General features: G+C 44.3%; 1 protein-coding gene across 1 annotated transcript in view; it reads right to left on the bottom strand.

The window, feature by feature from the left end:
* DZIP1 (DAZ interacting zinc finger protein 1) overlaps positions 1–21,136 on the bottom strand; it is a 59,877-nt gene that overhangs the window by 34,407 nt on the left and 4,334 nt on the right. Inside the window, exons 3-7 of the mRNA XM_060235235.1 lie at positions 18,297–18,759; positions 9,238–9,322; positions 2,603–2,730; positions 1,684–1,845; positions 445–582 (exon numbers count right to left, since the gene is read on the bottom strand). Of these exons, the coding sequence (XP_060091218.1) occupies positions 445–582; positions 1,684–1,845; positions 2,603–2,730; positions 9,238–9,322; positions 18,297–18,759 (976 nt within the window). The remainder of the gene's footprint in view (positions 1–444; positions 583–1,683; positions 1,846–2,602; positions 2,731–9,237; positions 9,323–18,296; positions 18,760–21,136) is intronic.

The following is a 21,136-nucleotide window of genomic DNA, read 5'->3' as shown; positions in this document are numbered from 1 at the left end:
TCTCAAGCACAAGTTTGCAAGCTTGGGGGCTCTGGAACTGGTGCTTCTTCCCTTGAGAAAGCAAGAGAAGATCACCCCAAAGACCCAATGTTTAAGAGAGCCAGTTTGGTGCAGTGGTTAAGTGTGCGGACTCTTATCTGAGAGAATCGGGTTTGATTCCCCACTCCTCCACTTGCACCTGCTGGAATGGCCTTGGGTCAGCCATAACTTTTGCAGGAGTTGTCCTTGAAAGGGCAGCTGCTGTGAGACCCCTCTTAGCCCCACGGGGTGTCTGTTATAGGGGGAGAAGATATAGGAGATGGTAAGCTGCTGAGTCTCTGGTTCAGAGAGAAGGGCGGGGTATAAATCTGCAGTTGTCTTCTTCTTAATGCCCCCTCTTGTATAAACAGGCACGAGGGAACCAGCCTCTGTGATCATTGCTCATTGACTTCAATCACAAATTACCTGTTTTTCAAGAAGCTGAATTACACTCTGGTCTTCTGCAACGTTCCGAGGTTTCTCTTCTGGAAATTCAAAGCTGTCTTTTAACGTGCCTAAATTAGATTTCAAGTGTTTGTTGGACTTCTGTAATTCTACCAGATGCTACAAGGAAAAATTAAAAAAAATGATACTCTCAATACACAATACAAGAAAGCACTACAAAATGGAAACCAGTTTTCTTTTAAAGATTGTTATGAGGTTTGTTTGGTTTTTTTAAATGGTTGCAAGGAAAATAGTAATCTGCCCTTTTCAGAGACAGGTGAGCAGACAGACAGACACAAAACGCATGCAAAAGGCTTGATTCCATAACTGTTTGGCCCCTAACTAAATTGCCTTAAGTGCTTTGGAATCAAATAGAGTGCCTTGCCTAAAATAATTACCTGAAAACATGGGTAAGTCTAAATTTAGTTTAAGTAATATGGGATTGATAGAAGTAACATAATATTGCTAGGAATTTTCCATCTTTTTTAGAAAATAAAAATACCAGAATAATTTCTTTGTTTTTACAGACTTAATCACGCAATTAATTAATTCTACCTACAAAATATTCAGGGTGGACATAAAAACCACTATGATGGCATTGTTTGGTACATGCCATTACTATCTGGGGGGTAAGATGCATTACATTGGTTTCTGTTAAATTCTTTGCGGCTTTACATAGTGCATAGTGTAAAACATTGTTTATAGTATAGTTGTATAGTTCACTGAGGAAGAAGTCATCGGAACCAGGGATTATCTAGAATCCTCGTGTGGACTAGGATTTCATACTGGACTTCTCATGGACTTGGTGATTTCCATTTGAGAACTAATGAGTGTGAACTTATAATGGACTTTGTGAATTAATTTCTTTGTTTATTAGACTTTATGTATTCTCCCTGTTGCTTTAATGCTCTATGTTAAGAGGCAATAATATTGTGTAAAAATACAATAAGATTTTGTCATCATTGACATTTTTGAAAATTGTTCTTTATTTGTGTGCTATTACAGCTAACAGTGTGTTAGTTTTATTTTGCCCTAACTAAATTGGGCAGGGGGACAAGTTTAGGAGCTTTAGCATGTTTCATCATTGCTACATAAAACTATATACCAAAGACTTTGTAAACCTTTAGCCCAAGAAAACCAGTGTTTAAGTTTGTGGGGTTATATTCTGCACTTTAAACGTTTTGACAAGATGCAGTTTGAAATTGAATTCCAAATACTTACATTTTCTAATTCTGTATTCTTTGTAGTTAGCTCTTTAAACTCCTTCATAAACATCTCTTTCACTTTCTCTAACTCAGTGGCCAGTTTTTCTTTTTCCTCTTCTTTCCATTTGTGAAACAAGTGCCGAATCTCCTCCTCTTTGGACCTGTGTTCCTCATATTCCTGAAATCATTCAAGTTATGCTGAGAATTCTGCCAAGGAGGCCACAAACACCTGAGTTCAAAACAGCACAAAGTCGGCATGCTGAGAAACCCAAGTTACATGTATGTCTCTTTTGGTGGATTCCCCAATAGCTTTTAAGCTGCTTGTTACTTACTGAAATAACCTTATATTTGACTCTGCTCCTTGCAGTATTTCAGTCTCTCACAAGGTTTGCTTAACAATGAAAAGCAGTGAAAGCGCTTTTCAAAAAACAAGGCCTGCTTGCCAGTGCAGCTAGGCCCCCGTTTGGTGTAGTGATTAAGTGTATGGACTCTTATCTGGGAGAACCGGGTTTGATCCCCCACTCCTCCACTCAGCCACTGGAATGGCCTTGGGTTAGCCATAACTCTCGCAGAGTTGTCCTTGAAAGGGCAGCTGCTGTGAGAGCCCTCTCAGTCCCACCCACCTCACAGGGTGTCTGTTGTGGGGGAAGAAGATAAAGGAGATTGTAAGCTGCTCTGAGTCTCTGATTCAGAGAGAAGGGCGGGGTATAAATCTGCAGTCTTCTTCTTCTTCTGTTCAGACATGCTGAGCAACTTTCTTGTCTTGTAATGGAGTCCCCAGAAGCAATGAGTGCCACATGGCAGAGGAATAGAACAATTCCAGTTTTATTCTAGTATGGTCAATAGCATTAAATATGACCTATGTGATGACAGTACAGGCAGTGGATTAAGGCTATCGTTGGATCGACAGAACACAGACACAAAACATGCCCCACCTTAGCCAATTTGACCATGTGAGTGTGCTGCTCAGCTTCTAACTGAGACCTGGTGAGCTGCAACTGATCCTTCAGCTTGTCAATCTCCTCCTGCAGTTTATCTGTCTGTTCTTTCTTCTTCTGATCTGCTTGAAAGAAACACACATTGAGGGGTCTTTTCATTACAGTTTGGGAAATGCAGTCCTTCCTATAGAAGCCTTTCTGTCATCACTCAAGTCGAGGCTGGCTTCCCTGCCAATCGCAAAAGCAGTAAAACGAGGCTGCCTGCTGACAAAGTGATGAAAGGTTCCCCAACAGGGTACCCGTGGGCAACACAGTACCCACTAACACCTTTCATGGTGCCCGCCAAGTGTTTTTAGCAGGGCTTTTTTTGTAACAGGAACTCCTTTGCATATTAGGCCACACACCCCTGATGTAGCCAATCCTCCTGGAGCTTACAGGGCTCTTAGTATAGGGATTACTGTAAGCTCTTGGAGGATTGGCTACATCAGGCGTGTGGCCTAATTTGCAAAGGAGTTCCTGCTATAAAAAAAGCCCTTGTTTTTAGGGAGGGGATGGGGTTCTTACTCAGCAGGGCTTCTAACTGGTTGTTGGAGATCTGATTGGCTATGCAAATTTTTAAAGACATTACTTTGGCAGCAGCTGCCACCACAACACAAGGCTCTTCGCTACATGAGTTAAAGGCAAGCTGTCAGTATGCAAGAAAATAGTTTTAAACGGCATGCTGATTTATAAGACCGTTAAACATAGCTCCTTTTACTTATGAATTTCACAATAATAGACAAAAACAATTTTCAACAGCGCTCGTTGTAGATTAGTCATACATCCTGTAATAAACTAATAATAATAATAACGCATTTCGTGTTGCCACTTCTTCAGTATTATTAATGTTTTCTTGTTGAGCTATATGTAGTGAAGGCGTAAGCCAGTATCTTTTTTTAAAACTTGTGCAGAGCCTTCCATTTCATTGCTGGCCAAAACTCTCCATGAAGGCATCACCTTAAAAATACAGATAACAATGCTGTGATAAAATTTGTTATTACACTAATATGGTGCATTTAGACGTTCTGAATTCATCCCAGGGTCATCTAAATGCACCATATTAGTGTAATAACAAATTTTATCACAGCATTTTTATCTGTATTTTTAAGGTGATTCCATAATTATTTTTTGCTTTATAAGATAAGAGAAACCACACTATATATGAGATACAATCATCTGGTCAGATTTGATGTATATCGTTTATTTCCAAGATGTGTTTCTAAAAACGATGTTATTATGTATTATTGACCACTGGAAAGGAAAGGTCCCCTGTGCAAGCACCTGTCATTTCCAACTCTGGGATGATGTTGCTCTCACAATGTTTTCATGGCAGACTTTTTATGGGGTGGTTTGCCATTGCCTTCCCCAGTCATCTACCCTTTCCCCCCTGCAAGCTGGGTACTCATTTTACCAATCTCGGAAAGATGGAAGACTGAGCCAAACTCGAGCTGGCTACAGCTTTGTATGAAAGATTATAATAGCTTATGTAAAACTGATTCTCAATTATTTTTAATGTAGCCTGATATTTAGGCCCTATGTTTTAAACTACATTATTGTGTACAGAATATATTTCTTTTGAGACAAATTTTATCTGCTGTAGCTCAACCTTTGAGACATTCTCAGAACATTTATGGTTCAGTTTGATTCCCCCTTTCTCCTTTGCTCATTAGACAGAAAAACATTTGGTTTCATGTAGTTCTCAAACATTATCCTAAATTAAGAGAAAGAGCAGTGTGAATGAATAAAAGCAATGCAGCTACTTTTGATTTAATCAATGGCTCTTAATATTCCATCTCCTTTTAACTACGCCAGCCAGTTCCCCTCTTTCAAATATAAGATGAACCCAGAATGAGAAATTTGAACCAATTTTTTCCCATAAAGATGAGTCCAGCTTTCTTCCATTTCCTAATCTAAATGGCAAATATTTTATCTAGCAGAAAATGAAGTCAGCCATCAGTCTCGTCCTGTCTCAACGCTTTGGACAGGCTGCCCAACTTCTGCTCTCAATGCACAGCAGCCAAGAAGGTCAGAGCGCCTGCTCTGGCTGCAACGCCACTTAGGATGTTCTCTGCAGCCGAGAACGAAACGTCTGTAAGAAAAACTTTCTCCAGTAGAACATGGCACTTGAGCCCGAAAGATTCTACAAACCCTAATGATGTTACCAGCCGTGAAAACCTGAAATCTTTGCCCAACTTCTGATTTTTATTTTTTTTTGGTGAGGGATTATATACATTCCAATTCAATTATTCTTTGTTTGGTAACAGCTGTAAACATGAAAAAGAAGTTTAAGACTGTTTTAAGGCATGAGGAAGGCAGGTAGGTAGGCTGGTCATGTCATAATCCCTAACCAATCAGTACTATCCACAGCCAGCTTTTGCTGCAAACAAAGGAACTAAAGGAACTTGCTGACATAATTTCAAAAATTTGGTCCATTATTTTTGAGAATTTTCTGAGAACAAGTGAAATGCTTGAAAACTGGACAAATGTCATCCCCATCTTTAAGAGGAGGAAAAAGAAAGATCTAGGTGGCTACCAGTGTTCCCTCTAAGCTGAGTTAGTGTGAACTAGCTCACACTTTTTTAAGCCTATGGCTCACACGTTTTTGTCTTAGTTCAGGAAAAATGGCCCCAGAGCAAACTAATTTATGCAGCAGCTCACAATTTTCATGCTAGCAGCTCATAAAAAAAGAATTTTTGCTCACAAGACTCCACAGCTTAGAGAGCAAGTTTGGTGTAGTGGTTAAGTGTGTGGATTCTTATCTGGGAGAAGCAGCTTTGATTCCCTATTCCTCCGCTTGCAGCTGCTGGAATGTCCTTAGGCTAGCAATAGCCTATCTCAGTTGTCCTTGAAAGGGCAGCTGCTGTGAGAGCCCTCTCAGGCCCACCCACCTCACAGGGTGTTTGTTGCGGGTGGGGGGGGGGAGAAGATACAGGAGATTGTAAGCCGCTCTGAGTCTCTGATTCAGAGAAGGGCGGGGTATAAATCTGCAGTCGTCACTTTTGTGAAAGGCTTAGAAAGGTTTTAGAACAAATCACCAAACAGATTTTAAAACAAATCACCCTGAGTATGTAGAAAGGATGGCTGTGATTACTAAGAGCCAGCACAGGTTCCTCAAGAACAAGTCATGGCAGATTAACCTTATTTTCTTTTTTGAGAGAGCTATTACCTTGTTGGATTAGGGGAATGCTGTGAACATAGCGTATCTTGATTTCAGCATGGCTCTGGCATCTGTCCTTGACTCTGTACTGTTCAACACCTTGATAAATGGTGATGAAGGAATACAGGGAATGCTCATTAAATTATGATACTGCAGATGATACTGAATTGGGAGTTGTAGCAAATACAGTAAAAGACAGAGTCAAGACACAGGATGATCTTGAAAAGATGGAAAACTGGGCTAAAACATAATGAATCTCAACACAGATAAATGTAAAGTTCTGCATTTAGGTAAGAAGAATCAAATGTATAGCTATAGGACGTGGGAGACTTGCCTTGAATGTAGTATATACAAAAAGGATCTTAGGGGTCTCAGCAGACCATACACTGAACATGAGTCAGCAGTATGATGCGGTACCTAAAATGACAAATGCAATTTGGGGCTGCAGCGACAGAAGTATAGTGTTCAGAACACACAAAGTGATGATGACACTTTGCTCTGGTTAGACCTCACCTGGAGTACTATGTTCAGTTTGGGGCACTGCATTAGAAAGAACTTCCTGACAGCTGGGAGTGGTTCCTTAGTTGAACAGACTTCCTCAGGAGGTGGTGGACTCTCCTTCTCTGGATGTTTTTAAACAGAGGCTAGATGCCCATCTGACAGCAATGTGGATTCTGTGAATTTAGCCAGATCATGAGAGGGAGGGCAGAAAGAGATTTGTCAGTGCTTGGCTCTTGTGGCCCTTTCTTACATACTTGGTAATGCCAATTGCCTCTGGAGTCAGGAAGGAATTTTCCTACAGGCCAGATTGGCCCAGGGATCCTGAAGGGTTTTTTTTTTTTTTTTGCCTGTCTTGGGCATAGAGTAGGGGTCACTGGGGAAGTGGGAGGGGGGAATAGTTGTGAATTTCCTGCATTGTGCGGGGGGGTTGGACTAAATGATCCTTGAGATCCCTTCCAGTTCTGTTTCTATGTTGCATTTTGTTTGTTTTCTCAGGATTTAACCTCAAATGAAATACGTAGTGACTGTGCTTCTCAAACAGCCCCAGCTCTTCACAAGAGTCGTCTTTGACTATAGTGAGGAATTTCAAAGAGGTACCCATGTTAAGTCTTCTGCTGCCAAAGTAACAATGAGCCTCACAGTACCTTACAGACCAACACGGGGCCTGTGCGTGCCATGGTGTCCGCCAATTTTTTTCCTGGTGCCTGCCAAGGGTTTTTAGATAGTGGGCAGAGCCAAATGGAACTTTTGCCCACCAGGGATTCTAACTGGCCATTGGAGATCTCATTGGCTGTGCAGCAGATGCCACTGAAGCGCAATATTTTTAAGTATCAAAGATTTCAGGTTTTCACGGCTGGTAACATCGTTAGGGTTTGTAGAATCTTTCGGGCTCAAGTGCCGTGTTCTACTGGAGAAAGTTTTCCTTCCAGACGTTTCGTTCTCAGCTGCGGAGAACATCCTCAGTGGCGTTGCAGCTGGAGCAGGCGCTCTGACCTTCTTGACTGCTGTGCATTGATGTGCTCAATGCACAGCAGCCAAGCTCAATGCACAGCAGCTCAATGCACAGCAGCCAAGAAGGTCAGAGCGCCTGCTCCGGCTGCAACGCCACTGAGGATGTTCTCCACAGCTGAGAACGAAACGTCTGGAAGAAAAACTTTCTCTAATAGAACACGGCACTTGAGCCCAAAAGATTCTACAAACCCTAATATTTTTAAGTAGTTTGTTCACTGTAAAAGACATCTTGTTAAACAGAGCTTCTGCCTAAAATGCTGAAGAGTTACTATTAGAGTTGTGCATGACCACACTGACTTTTTGTCTCTGGCTCCACCCCTTCTGGCAGCCATTTTGTAGTTGCACCCACAACCCCGTTTAAGAATTCCAAAGGTGCCCACAGGCTCAAAAAGAATGGGGTCCCCATATCAGACCATGAACAAGCTTTGTGGGCTCTGAATCCTGAAAAATTATACCAAAGTTTTTGCTATTTCAGGCATCACTTTTGTTATAGGCCCCACCTCTGCAAGGCAAAAAAAAAAGGGGGGGGAATGATAAACAGGAAAGTTGAACTGCTGTGTGTGAGGGGGGGGACTATAATTTCTTTCAGACCTAGTAGTTCCCATCCCCAGCCCACCCCCCCAAAAATCAATCCTCTAATCTAATCAGACAGCAGCTGCAGTGGAGATTACTATAGGAAGAAAACAAGAAAAACAGAACAGGAGAGACAATGATCTGAATAAAGAAAAGGCCCCTTTCAGGTGCCTGCAAATCACTAGAGCAAATCACTAGAGCAAAGACTACGGTGATTACAGGTTCAATTATGTCAGAGAAAAGAAATTGGCGAGGGTTTGGGTAGAATACCATTAGTAGCTGATAGCTGGATCCTATGCACACCTACCTAGAAATAAGCCTCACTGGTTACAGTGAGACTTACTTCTAGTCAGGGCTATTTTTTGTAGAAAAAGCCTAGCAGGAACTTATTTACATATTAGGCCACACCCCTTGACATCACCATTGTTTCACACAGCGCTTTTTTGTAGAAAAGGCCCAGCAGGAACTCATTTGCCTATTAGGCCACACCTCCCAATGGCAAGCCAGCCAGAACTGCGTCCCTGGTCAAAAAAAGCCCTGCTTCTAGTAAAATTGGACTACCAGTCAACTAGCTGCTACAAATGAAATCCAGGCATGCCATATAAGCAGAGTTGTCAACAGGCCTGGGGAAAAATATTCTATCCCTTTAATAGAAATTTAATGAGTAGAAACGGACAAAGTGAAGCTTTTCATAGCAGGGTGGGAAAATAATAAAGGTAAAGGTAATCCCCTCTGCAAACACCAGTTGTTTCCGACTCTGGGGTGACGTTGTTTTCACAACGTTTTCACAGCAGACTTTTTACAGGGTGGTTTGCCATTGCCTTCCCCAGTCATCTACTCCTTACCCCCAGCAAGCTGGGTACTCATTTTACCGACCGTGGAAGGCTGAGTCAACCTTGAGCTGGCTACCTGAACCCAGCTTCTGCCAGGATCGAAAGGTCGTGAGCAGAGCTTAAGACTGCAGTACTGCAGCTTTACCACTCTGTGCCACAGGGCTCATAATACCAACTGATAAATAGCCACCCATTAACCCTCTGTTAAAGGGACATGACATTTTTCATCCCTGGCAGTTGGCACTCCTATGTGTAGGCTCATTCTATGCATGCTTACTTGAAACTGCACTGTATTCGGTGGGACATACACCCAGGTTAAGTGTCACAGGACTGAACCCTTAAATCACGATCACATTCAACTGGGTTAAAGTGATGGGACTCCAAAGCCAACTCCTTCTTTGAATGGTTACTGTCAACTGCATTTAGTTACACTTTCTATGCCAGAACAAAACAAAACAAAACAAGATGAATGGCCAGCTCTGATCTATATGTTATTTTCTTCCAGAACTTCAGCTTACCACTGAGTGATTCCTCGGCGTGGCGACGCTGCAAATGATTGTGCAGGAAGGAATAGTTCATAAAACTTTTTTCACAGAACTGACACTGCAAAATAAAAGTTGAGCTTCAATTAAAAAACAAAACATTAGTATATACAATTGTAATACATACAGCCAGGGGTGGAATTTTAGCAGGAGCTCCTTTGCATATTAGGCCAGACACCTCTGGTGTAGCCAATCCCCAAAGAGCTTACAAAAAAGAGCCTTGTAAGCTCTTGGAGGATTGGCTACATCAGGGGTGTGTGGCCTAATATGCAAAGGAGCTCCTCCTAGAATCCCTCCCCTGCATACAGCTGAGGAAACATGTCTCCATACATGCTAGCCTGGAGCCCATTCTCAACTGGATGGCTCTCCATTTTGAATGGGTTTTTTCTACAAACAGATGAAATACTCCATGGTAGACTGATTCCCAAAAAGCTTTGTTAACACAAAATATTATAAAGTCAGCAGATAACTGAGACATGAAGTGCTTTTTACATATGTTCGACTGCTTCAGAAAAAATATAAATGGGCACATGATCAGTTGCTCTACATTTATGTTTTAAAATTGTTAGATGTAACCACTTTGTTCATTTGTTGATGTATAAAGAATGAAAAATGAACCGGCTGCTAGGAAAGAAATGCCCTCTTTTGAACCCAGGTTTATTAGCAATAGAATGATTAACAGGCATTCTTACATTCTGACATGTTACTGTTTTATGGTTTCCCACGCTAATGCAACCCAGATCAAAGGTTTTCTGAATTTGTTAATTTTACTATTCTGCTACTGGATTTTAACTTGGCATTCCAAACCCCACCAGCTATATGTGGCTCTGCTTACTGTACATCATTCCTCGTCTGAAGAAGTGTGCATGCACACGAAAGCTTACGTTCTGAATAAAACTAAGTTGGTCTTAAATGTGCAATCGACTCCTATTTTGTTCTACTACTTCAGACCGACAGGGCTGCCTATTTGGATTTAGCTTTCTTCTGTTAGCAATCTGAAGATGCATGATCTTGCAATCACTTGCTCCTCACTCCTAAAGAGTATAGATGAAGAGTGGCCAAACTGCTGCTCGAGAGCCACATGTGGCTCTTTCAACATATATTGAAACCCCCTCCCTATCCTGTTGGCTGGCTCAGAAAAGTCATTTCTCTCTTTAAATCACTTCCTCCAAGCCAAGACAGCTGGCAGCTTGGAGAATGCACGTAACATTGCTTTCTTCCCACATCTCCCTCCCCATCTTCCTTTCTTCCAGCTCTCAAACATCTGGTGCTTATACTATGCAGTTCTTACGTTTAGCAAGTTTGACCACACCTGGTATAGACAGACTTTCCTGCCAGAGTCCCTACCGCTGCATTTAAGGCAACCAATGAGCATGGTGTGAAACACATGTAAACGCAATTTAGGACCGTGTTCAGCAGAATCAGAACCCGATTCTTATGGCTGAATTCTCAACTCTCATCTACTATTTAAAAACCCACTACTGATAGCTACTACGCTATTAAATATAAATGTGTTGAAACAGCCACTAAGAGCATAAATAATTGAGTTACATTTTTTGTTGGATAAATGCAAGAACACAAAAAGCCCTGGCAGAAAGGGTTGAATGCTGCGGAAATGCCAAAACGCAGCAGGGACTTCTCGTCCAAAGTGCACTGCATGACTTAATGCATCAAATTGGCCATAAAATATTATATCTAACTAAGCGCTGGTGTTGTAATGGTCCCACTTGTCTGTAGTGGATGCAATGCCTGATTCCACAGGCAACTGCATTCGTGTTGGCAGTGAAAAGCCACATACTGAGGTCTTAAATCAGCCCTCTTATTCCTAAATAAATATAAATTCTATGCAACAACAAAGTATTTTCACACTTTAAAAGAAAGGAAAGAGGTTTGGAGTTGGTCCCTTGATGCCATCTCTCATCTCAGCAGCAGTCACGTTTGAGTGACATTTTAATGTTTCTGGCTTTCTTTGCATAATCATGCATTAAATACAAATTAAAACGATGCTAATTTGTAAAGAGCTTTAGAGCTGAGTTACCAGTTACTGCTTCATTTATTCTCCCCCCTCTCCCCCACAACGTGTGCATGGCCCAATTCCTACCTATACACGGTCCTATCAGTGAAGATGACAAGAAATGTAATGAATGAAACTGCACGAATGACTGCAATGAGTGCGGGCACATATAATTTGGGATGCAAATGAAGCAGAGATAGGTCTAGTTTGCCAGTACTGAAAGAATTACATGGCTGATTATTTGTTTCCAGGCACAATCAAAAACGGCTGGTTCTTACCCTTGATGCTCAGAAGCATTCTGAGACTTATACATCACAAGGATCATATATAAAAGGGTTTTTGTTGCTCCTGTTGTGCCTACCTATGAAATTCCTTCTCTGCATCCATTCCTCTAACACCTTTATGTACCAGGCAAAAATTTAGTCATTTACTGGCTTACTACGTATTGGTAGCCGGCTGAGTAGCTCTGACTTGCCTGATTTTGCCACAGCTTGGAAGTTAAGCAGGGTAGGCCATGGTTAGTACTCAGACAGGAACAGGACTACTACACAGAGGAAGGCAATGGTAAAACCACCTCTGTTCATCTCTTGCCTTGAAAACCCCAGAGTCCTGGGGTGGTCATGATTTGGTTGCAACTTGATGGCACACAATTATTATTTCACCAGGGTACTCAGGATGATGTAGCCAATCCTCTGGAGCTTATAGTAGGCCCTGTACTAAGAGCCCTGTAAGGTCTTGGAGGATTGGCTACATCATCGGGAGGGTGTTGTGTGTGTGTGGCCTAATATGCAAAGGAGTTCCTGCTACAAAAAAAGCCTTGGTTACGGTCTTTGGGTTCCCCTGACACTCCTAGTGAAAGAGTCTCTTGCATTAGGAGGAGGCATTTTGTGCTGGAAGATGGAACTGACATTAGTGGAACAAACACCTAGGATCCAATCCCTTCTCTGTTTCAGTGAATGATATTCCATGTGTGTTAGCCAAGATCACTAACCTGGGATGCAACTCTGGTACAGTTGTGCTCAAAGTTACTCTGGGAACCTTGGCAGAAGGCACCAGTGTAAATATATCCAATCATTTATTGTATTTAATTCTTGTATGCTCCTGCTTGCTTGCACTGCTGCTATTTTATCCTCTCTGTTAGAAGTGTATGATGCAGCTTTGTGTTTTACTGATGTAGTTGCTTTTACTATATTAGTATAGCGTTGTAAGCTGTCTCAAATGGTTTCATGATGAGCAGAGGTCACTAATATTCTAAATAAATAGAGGCAGGTAAGATTTCAATGGAATCTGGGCACAGACAACCAGGCTCTGGATTCAACAGTACCCAACGACTTCAATCTTATCGACAGACGACAAGTAAATGTTTGCAGTCGTGCTCATAAAGACAACAGGCAAACAGATGTTTCAGTTACAGCCTCTGTGTCTCTTGCTGACACCGTTTTTAACTGAGTGAGTAACATTATGCAATTCAGACTTAAAAGCAGGAGGCTGGGCAGTCTCTTAATTCGACATCAGTATTTTTTAATAGAAAAAAGCAGCTGCAAGTCAAACATTTAAGTGCCTCTTCCCCTCCCCCCTGCCCCGAGAAAATGTTCTTTGGATTTTATACTTTTAAATTCCACAAATATGCCAGCTAATACCACATACTTACAAACAGTGCAGTGATGCATTTTACGTTGCTTAAGCATATAATGTGTCGTTTAAACATATATTGCAAATATTTCAATTTTCCCTGAGATTTCTGTTTTTTTCACAAGGTTCCAGAACTTTGACATGTCTAGTAAGGTCCAGTGGTATCTCTGCTATTGTTAATGCAGTTGAGGATTTTGTGAAGAGTGAGTTGTTATGTAACCCCTGCCAATCTGTACCTTCAAGGGCCAGGAGAAAGAATCCACCCAATCATTTCCTTTCAATCTAACACAGGGATCTACATAACTAGTTCTATTTAGTATACTATAAACCAGTGTGCTATAACATCTGCCACGGAAGTGCCATTCTCCGACAGTGGAAGGTCACTGGGTGAACCTGAGCCAGTCATGCACTTTCAGCCTGACCCACCTCACAGGGCTGTTGTGAAAATAAAAAAGGGGAAAGGAGAACCATGTACGTCACCCTGAGCCTCTCACAGAAATGATAGGATGAAATTGCACCATACAGATATGATGGCAATCTTAAACCAGGAGTGTCAAACATGTTGACTGGGAGCTGAATCAGGCCCTCAGAGGGCTCCTATCAGGCTCCCAAGCAACTGGCTCTTGTCTGCTTTCTTCTCCTTCTCTCTTGCTTCCTCTGCATCTCAACTTGCTTTGCCAGGCTTGCTCAATTGCACAGCAGCTACAGAGCAAAACCTCGATTTTCTCCATTGGCTGAGGCTCCTCCCCTTCCTGACCCCTGGGGAGGGAGGGAAAGAGTCAGAGCTTCCTTTACCCAGTTTCCTGGATCCCATGGGAGAAATACAAAAAAGTCCAACAAGTGCTAATAATGTTTTAACTATGTTTTATTTTAAGTTTAAAAAAAAAAAAACTTTAGTCGTGTTTGTCTGTGTCCTTTAAAAAGTTTATCTCTGCTACCTAATATTAAATAGGTACACATATGGCCTAGCCTGACATGGCCCAGCCCGGCCCAACGAGGTCTCATTTATGTCAGATCTGGCCCTCACAACAAATGAGTTTGACACCGCTGTCTTAAACAATACATTTTTGAAAATCAATATGGTACAAAGCAAGGGTGTGATCATTTCTCTGAAAGGACGATGCACTGGTTTGCATAGCCTTCAACCAGTGTTTCCTCTAAGCTGAGTTTGTGTGAGCTAGCTCACATAGTTTTTAGCCTCTGGCTCGAACATTTTTGTCTTGGCTCAGGAAAAAATGGCCACAGATCAAACTAATTTCTGCAGTAACTCATAACTTTAATGCCAGCAGCTCACAAAGTAGAATTTTTGCTCACAAGACTCCACAGCTTAGAATGAGTAGCTTCAATAGAAATATGAAATCCATTACTTAAAAGGACACTTGCTTTGCTTTTTTTCTGAGGCCTCCTTCACATGTCGTTTGAGAAGCTTACAGTTGCCAATGGGCCTAAAAGACCATAACACTTATTTTATTTCATTAAAACTCCACCTTTCTCCCCAAAACAGCTTGCGTTGTTTTCCATTTTCATCCTCCTAAAAACCTTGTGAGGTAGTTTAGGCTGAGAGTAGTCTATAGCAGGGGTGGCCAACGGTAGCTCTCCAGACGTTTTTTGCCTACAACTCCCATCAGCCCCAGCCAGCATAGCCAATGGCAGGGCTGATGCGAGTTGTAGGCAAAAAACACCTGGAGATCTACCACTGGCCACCCCTGGTCTATAGCTAGCCCTAGGCCAACCACAGGGTTGCCGTGGAAACAACCTGATGGCACTTAACAGTCACACACACACAGGTCAATCAACAAGTTTCCATAGCAAGAGTGGGCATTTGAACCTGGCCAAGACTGCAACCAGTACCTTGCACTGACTCTCTGCCTAGAAAAGAACCATTAAGTTATGAACCATGAGGGTTGAGCTAGAGGGCACCTACAGTGACCAGCCTCAGAGTAACCATTTTATCCAGGTCAGTATTGCCAATTCTGATCGGCAACAGGTTGCCTGGGGTTCCAGTGGAGATCTTTCACATCACCAACTGCCTAGTCCTTTTAACTGGACAGTAAACCAGATCCCTACACATGCAGCGGACCACTGATCTATGGCTGCCAACCTCCTGGTGAGACCACAGAGAACCACAGAAGCAGGATACAACCTCAAAATGAACCAACCAAAATGAACAAATTGAGATCGATACTAAGACTCTATGCTCATAAACAATAGTATATCAGAAATAACCAATAATCGATATACTAAAATTTCATCAAAAATATTCGCAATAGAGTCAATCTCATCACAGATCTTCATAGACAGTTCATATATTGTTCAACAAAGTTCATAAAGTGCTGACGTCATCTCACCTGCTCCAAGGGCAAGCTTAAAGTACCAGTCCTTGTTCTTCCACAATAAAGTGCTTCAAAACACTTTCATGATCTAATCTTTTCAATATGTCAGGATTGTATAAATCAGGGGTGGCCAAACTGCAGCTCGGGAGCCACACATGGCTCTTTCACACATATTGTGCAGCTCTCAAAGCCCCCACTATCCCATTGGCCAGCTTGTTGCTTTCTTTCCACCTCCTGCCATCTATTTTCCTTCCTTCCATCCATCCATCTCACAGCTCTCAAACATCTGACATTCATGTCTTGGGGCTCTCAAACATCTGATGTTTATTCTTTAAAACCCTTGGTTCATTTTGAGGTTATAACCTCCTGGTGAGGCCTGTAGATCTCCTGCAATTACAGCTGATCTTCAGAGAACAGGAATTAGTTCTTTGTGGCTACTTTGGAGGATGGGGCCTATGGCAATGTACCATGTTGAGGTTCCTCTGCTCCTCTCTCCAGGCTCCCCACCCAAAATCTCCAGGTCGTTCCCAACCAAGAGTTGGCAACCATACACTTAACCACACAACCTCTTCCCAAAACCCCTACGGGTTACTTTGGAGTGAAAGGGGTGCAATGTGGTCCCTGCTGCCCTACCTCAGGTAAGGTTGCCAGTCTCCAAGTGGCGACTGGAGATCTGGGATGACAACGGACCTCTAGGTGGCAGAACCTGAGATCAATTCACCTGGTGAAAGTGGGAGGCAGCCTTTATGCCATTATACATCCTTGAAACGCCTCCCACAATCTCCAGGTATTCCCCACCCCAGAGATGGCAACCCTTCCTCCCTCCCCACCTGGTGGCAGTCTGGAATTATCATCTGCTGGGTGCTGATCATCTCCTATGCTGAACCATGTTCCCTCTTCCCAAAATCCTGATGGGTTAATTCCAAGTAGGGTTGCCAGGTCTAAAATACCTGGAGACGTTGGGGGTGGAGCTGGGAAGGGTGTGTGTGGGTTTTTTTCAGCCAGGAGGGGGGGAGTGGGCATTCTAGTAGCTATTTTTTTTACCAAATGACCCCTGGGCAGAATTGTTGCTGGCTGTTGTCATCTGATGGTGAGGAAGGCTTTTTTTTTCTTTGTCCCTCCCTTCTTTTTTTCTTTCCCTGCAAGTGATGCTCTGTCTGTATTCTTGGTGCTGGGAGTGGGGGAGAAGCGACAGTAGGAGGACTTCTAGTGTCCTCGCCCCACTGGAGGACATTCTGGTGCTTTTTGGACATTGTATGAGGGAATTCTGGACTGGATAGTCCACTGGCCTGATCCAACATGGCTCCTCTTATGTTTATGTTCTTTCTTTCCCATGTCTTTCTTTTCCTTTCCTTCTATTTCATTCTTTCCTTTTATTTCTTTCCCTTTTTCTTTCTTTTTCTTCCATTTTTACTGGATGAACAGTATGTTCATCATACTGCTGCTGCAGACATAGGAGCTCTGCCAATGAAAAGCTGGCACCCCCAGTTGTAGCCAGCTGGCCTTCTATGAGATTTCTGTGTGAGTGAGTGAAAGTGAGAGGTGTGGGGCAGAAAGAGATTATTGAAGATTACTGAGGTATATCTCGACAGCACTGGAAGTGATGGTACTATGAACTTGGCACCATTTTACTGGTCCTGCTTTTTACAGCTGTCTGACCCCAAAATTAAACTCCTCCTGTAGATATTAAAAAGGATGAAAAGTTCACTGGCTAAGTATCTGCACAACTGGTTGCTTTTAAAGGCATGGGAAACACGGCCAGTAAGAAGCTGCAAGCCCCTCATAAATATCCTTTTTGGGATAACTGCAGAAAAGCTTGTAGGAACATATAACTTGAAATTAATTCATTAATTGCAGTACAATTCTCTGCTACCTTTCACAGCAATTTCCCAGTGTTTCAACCAAAGAAAAGTATGAAAAATAGCTGTCGAAAGATTTTCTTGAAACCAAGCAAGCTTGTATTAGGGTTCCATTAGTAGCAGCTGAAGGAAGGGCCTACTAAATGTGTCAGCATATTTTGAAGTAGAGCAGCTGTCAGGGCCCAGTGTGGGTGGTACACAGTGCTGACATTCCTGATGGCAACGGCAACAGCACTCCCAACTGCATACACTGGTCAGTGTTGTTGAAGAAGGGATGTGTAGGTGGTGCAAGCAATTGAACATGGGCATTAGGAGTGCTTGCAAGCTAAAGAAGAACACACAAACAGGTAGGTGCAAGCAGGTGTGGGGGTGGAAAGAGAGGACCGCCCACTTTCCACCCTCATTTTGGCTCAGCACGAGTTTCAGAGAGATTTTTCTGAAAATGAATTTACTTCAGAAGAGACACGACACGTTTGGGGGAGTGCCCTTGAAGTGACATCGCAGGAAAGGGTGGTGTTTTGTTTCAGTGTGCCCCAGAAATGACATCACTTGGCCCTTGACACCACAGGAAATGACATAATTCCTGTCTCCTGGCTCCACCCCCAAATTTTAGTGGGCCATGAAGGAGACGTGTAAAAATAACTGGGCCACAGGAAAGAAGTTTGGGAAACTCTGCCCTACACTTAACCATGTTCCCTCTTCCCAGGTTAATTCGGAGTAGGGTTGCCAGGACCAGGGAGGAGCCGGGAGATGGCGAGGTCTGGGGCATGGCACAATGCCACAGAGTCCACCCTTCAAAGCAGCCTTTTTCTCCAGGGGAGCTGATCTCTGCCATCTGGAGATCAGCTGTAAAAGCGGGAGATCTGCAGGCCCCACCTGGAGGCTGGCAACCCTAATTCCGGAGTGAAGAGAGGGGGCTGTGGCCCCTGCTGCCCTACCTGCCGACAGGCGGTGGTCTGGTGCGTCATCTGCTGGGTGCTGATCATCCCCTACACTGAACCATGTTCCCTCTTCTCAAAATTCTGATGGGTTAATTCCGAGTAGATTGCCAGGTCCGTGTTGGGAAATCCCTGGAGGCCTTGGGGGTGGAGCTGGGAGAGCGTGGGGACCGCCCTTCCAAGCAGCCATTTTCTCCAAGGGAGCTGACCCCTGCCAGCGGGAGATGTGCAGGCCCCACCTGGAGGCTGGCAACCCTACCTGGTGGCAGGCGGCAGCGGCGGTCTGGAGCATCATCTGCTGGGTGCCGATCATCCTGCGGCGGCGCTTGCACTCGTCCTTGAGGGCGCGCAGGAGCTGCTCCTTGGCGGCCAGGTCGTCGGCCAGCCGGGCGCGGTGGGCGTCGGCGTCGCGCAGGTGGGCGTGGAGGGCGCGCAGCTGGCCGCTGAGGTAGTCCTGCGAGTGGAGGAGGTACTCGAGGCAGAGCTGGGCCAGGCGGAAGAGCCGCAGCAGGAGCGGGTCGGCGGGGGCCTGGCAGTGCGGGCAGCGCTCCCGCTCGGCGCTGCAGAAGGTGACGTGCTCCAGGTGCTCCTGCAGCGCCGCCACGTCCAGCTCGGCCGCCACCCGCCCCGCGTCCACCGCGCTCAGCCGCCGCCAGTCCGGGCTCTCGTGCCGGGCACGGAACTGGAAAGGGGGCAGCGCGGGCGCCGAAGCCATGGCCGGCCTGAGGGGAGGAAGGAGAAGGAGACAACAGGCCGGGGCCGCCGCTCAGTCGGCGCTCGAGGCGGGACGGGCCCGGCCGGCCACCCTCCCGGACGCCACCGCCGGCATCCCCCCCCGACCCTCGACGGCTCTCCGAGGCCGGTTGGCCGGCGGGCGGGCCGGCGAGGCCTCGCTGCCTCCCGCGCGTCGCCCGCGTTGCTATGGAGACCAAGGAGCGCAGGCCGCGGCGGCCTCTTCAGGGCCTGCGCCTGCTGCAGAGGCCTCCCCAGGCGCAGGGAGGGAGGGGGTCCCCTCGCCCCGCGCGGCTTCCCCGGCCACACAGCGACCGGAGACCCCACTGCAGCTCCCCCCCACCCCCTTACAAACGACCTGCAAAGGAAGCCCACACCCGGCCCTTCTCAGGGTCCTAACAACAATGCGATTTATCTTGGTCTTCTTCTCCCTGTAGGCCTCTCTACCTTACACCAGGGGTGGCCAAGGGTAGCTCTCCAGATGTTTTGCCTACAACTCCCATCAGCCTAGGCCAGCATGGCCAGCAGCTGGGGCTGATGGGAGTTGTAGGCAAAAACACATCTGGAGAACTACCCTTGGCCACCCCTGCCTTATAGGGTAGACCTCGTCTGGTCCTAACCCATCTGCTCTATTCTTTTGGAGCAGAGGTCCATCAGTGGCTATTAGCCACAGCGTATTGTTGGAACTCTGTGTCTGGGGCAAGTGATGCTCTGTATTCTTGGTGCTTGGGGGTGGGGGCAACAGTGGGAGGGCTTCTAGTGCCCTGGCCCCACTGATGGACCTCCTGATGGCACCTGGGTTTTTTGGCCACTGTGTGACACAGTGTGTTGGACTGGATGGGCCATTGGTCTGCTCCAACATGGCTTCTCTTATGTTTTTATGTTAAAAAGAGACAAGAGGCCTCCCTCAAAAAGCATCAAACGTTTGCTGTGCTAACCTAGGTTCATAGATGCACACGACTGCTGTAATTGAAATACAGTTACCATTCACCGTAGTACAAAGTTTGTGTCCAGTGGCACCTTTAAGACCAACAAAGTCTAATTCTGGATATTTCGTGTGTGTGCACACCAGTCCAGTGACACCTTTAGGACCAACGAAGTTTTATTCTAGGTATAAGCTTTCAGGTGTACACATACTTCTTCTGATAGTGTCCTCAAGGTTTACATAGAGGTAATGTTAGCTCAGTTTGGAACACAGACCCTGTCTTTGAGTGACAAGCTATTTACAAAATATTTACAAACGATTTACAAAAACTTTCACGCATCTCAAACAATTTCTCACTCACTATAATACAACATCTAATTTGGACATGGACACTGGTACCAGAACTTGTAATAAACCCAAATGCCGATTTTGCTGCCACATACACCCAGACAACACAATCACTGGACCTAACAACATCAACTACACCATCTCAGGCTTATTCACTTGCTCATCTTCTAGCCTTTCCTTTTACCTATATGTAACATTTGAAGAAATCTGTTTCAATGTATCTAAAAGTGTGCATCTACACACACTAAAGTCTCTCAGTTCTTGCTTATACCCAGAATTGAACTTCGTTGGTCTTGGAGATGCCCCTGGACCCAAATTCAATTCTCACATCTGTTTATTAACTCTTGTATTTGTATGCTAATTTACTGCTGTCCACAGATCTTGGGGCATGAGAGGAGAAGAGAGACTGATTTCCCACTAGCCTTATGCTGCTCTCCTGCTCCTCTTCTCTGTGGGGCTTCCATTGGATGTCACACTATCTGCCCTGGGGCTGCAACTCACTTTGCCTTTTTCGCGCAGCAAACAAAACCGTTTTTAGAAGATCTTGTTTGCTGCACCAAAGAGGTGGAGCAAGTTGAAGATAGGGCAGGGCAGACAGTGTGAAATCTGATGGAAGCACCACGGAGAAGAGGAGAGTGAGAGCAGCATAAGGCTAGTGGGGAATCAGTCAGAATCTCCACTTTACTTTTAGTTCTAATGATGGGGCAAAATGGGATTTTCAGTCATATATGTTTATTCAGAGGTTAGTCTGACCTAGACTTCCTCCCAAGGAATTGTGCATCAGATTGTAGCGTGATACATAACAGGTTTGCTATCAGCATTCTGTTTTCAACATATACAGTCTGTGGTACCTCTCTTTTTTTTAAAGCAAAACTTTAAAAATTATTACTTTACTCCATCCCCCTACTTTAGAAAGCTAATAGTTCCCCCTTTCAATGAGCAAATTACTCAAATTAATATCTATAAGTAATTGTTGAACAAGATTCTGTGACTTCCTCCAATGATTTGTTAACATTTAAAAATCTTATAGCTCAGAGAACAGTAGCTGTTGACAGCAATAAAAATACAAATTAAAAAATAATCTTTATAGACTA

This window comes from Heteronotia binoei, chromosome 3 (assembly GCF_032191835.1).
Source record: "Heteronotia binoei isolate CCM8104 ecotype False Entrance Well chromosome 3, APGP_CSIRO_Hbin_v1, whole genome shotgun sequence".
In the NCBI taxonomy this organism is placed as follows: domain Eukaryota; kingdom Metazoa; phylum Chordata; class Lepidosauria; order Squamata; family Gekkonidae; genus Heteronotia; species Heteronotia binoei.
Note: the sequence above shows the minus strand (reverse complement) of the source record. Positions and strands in the feature narration are given on the sequence as shown.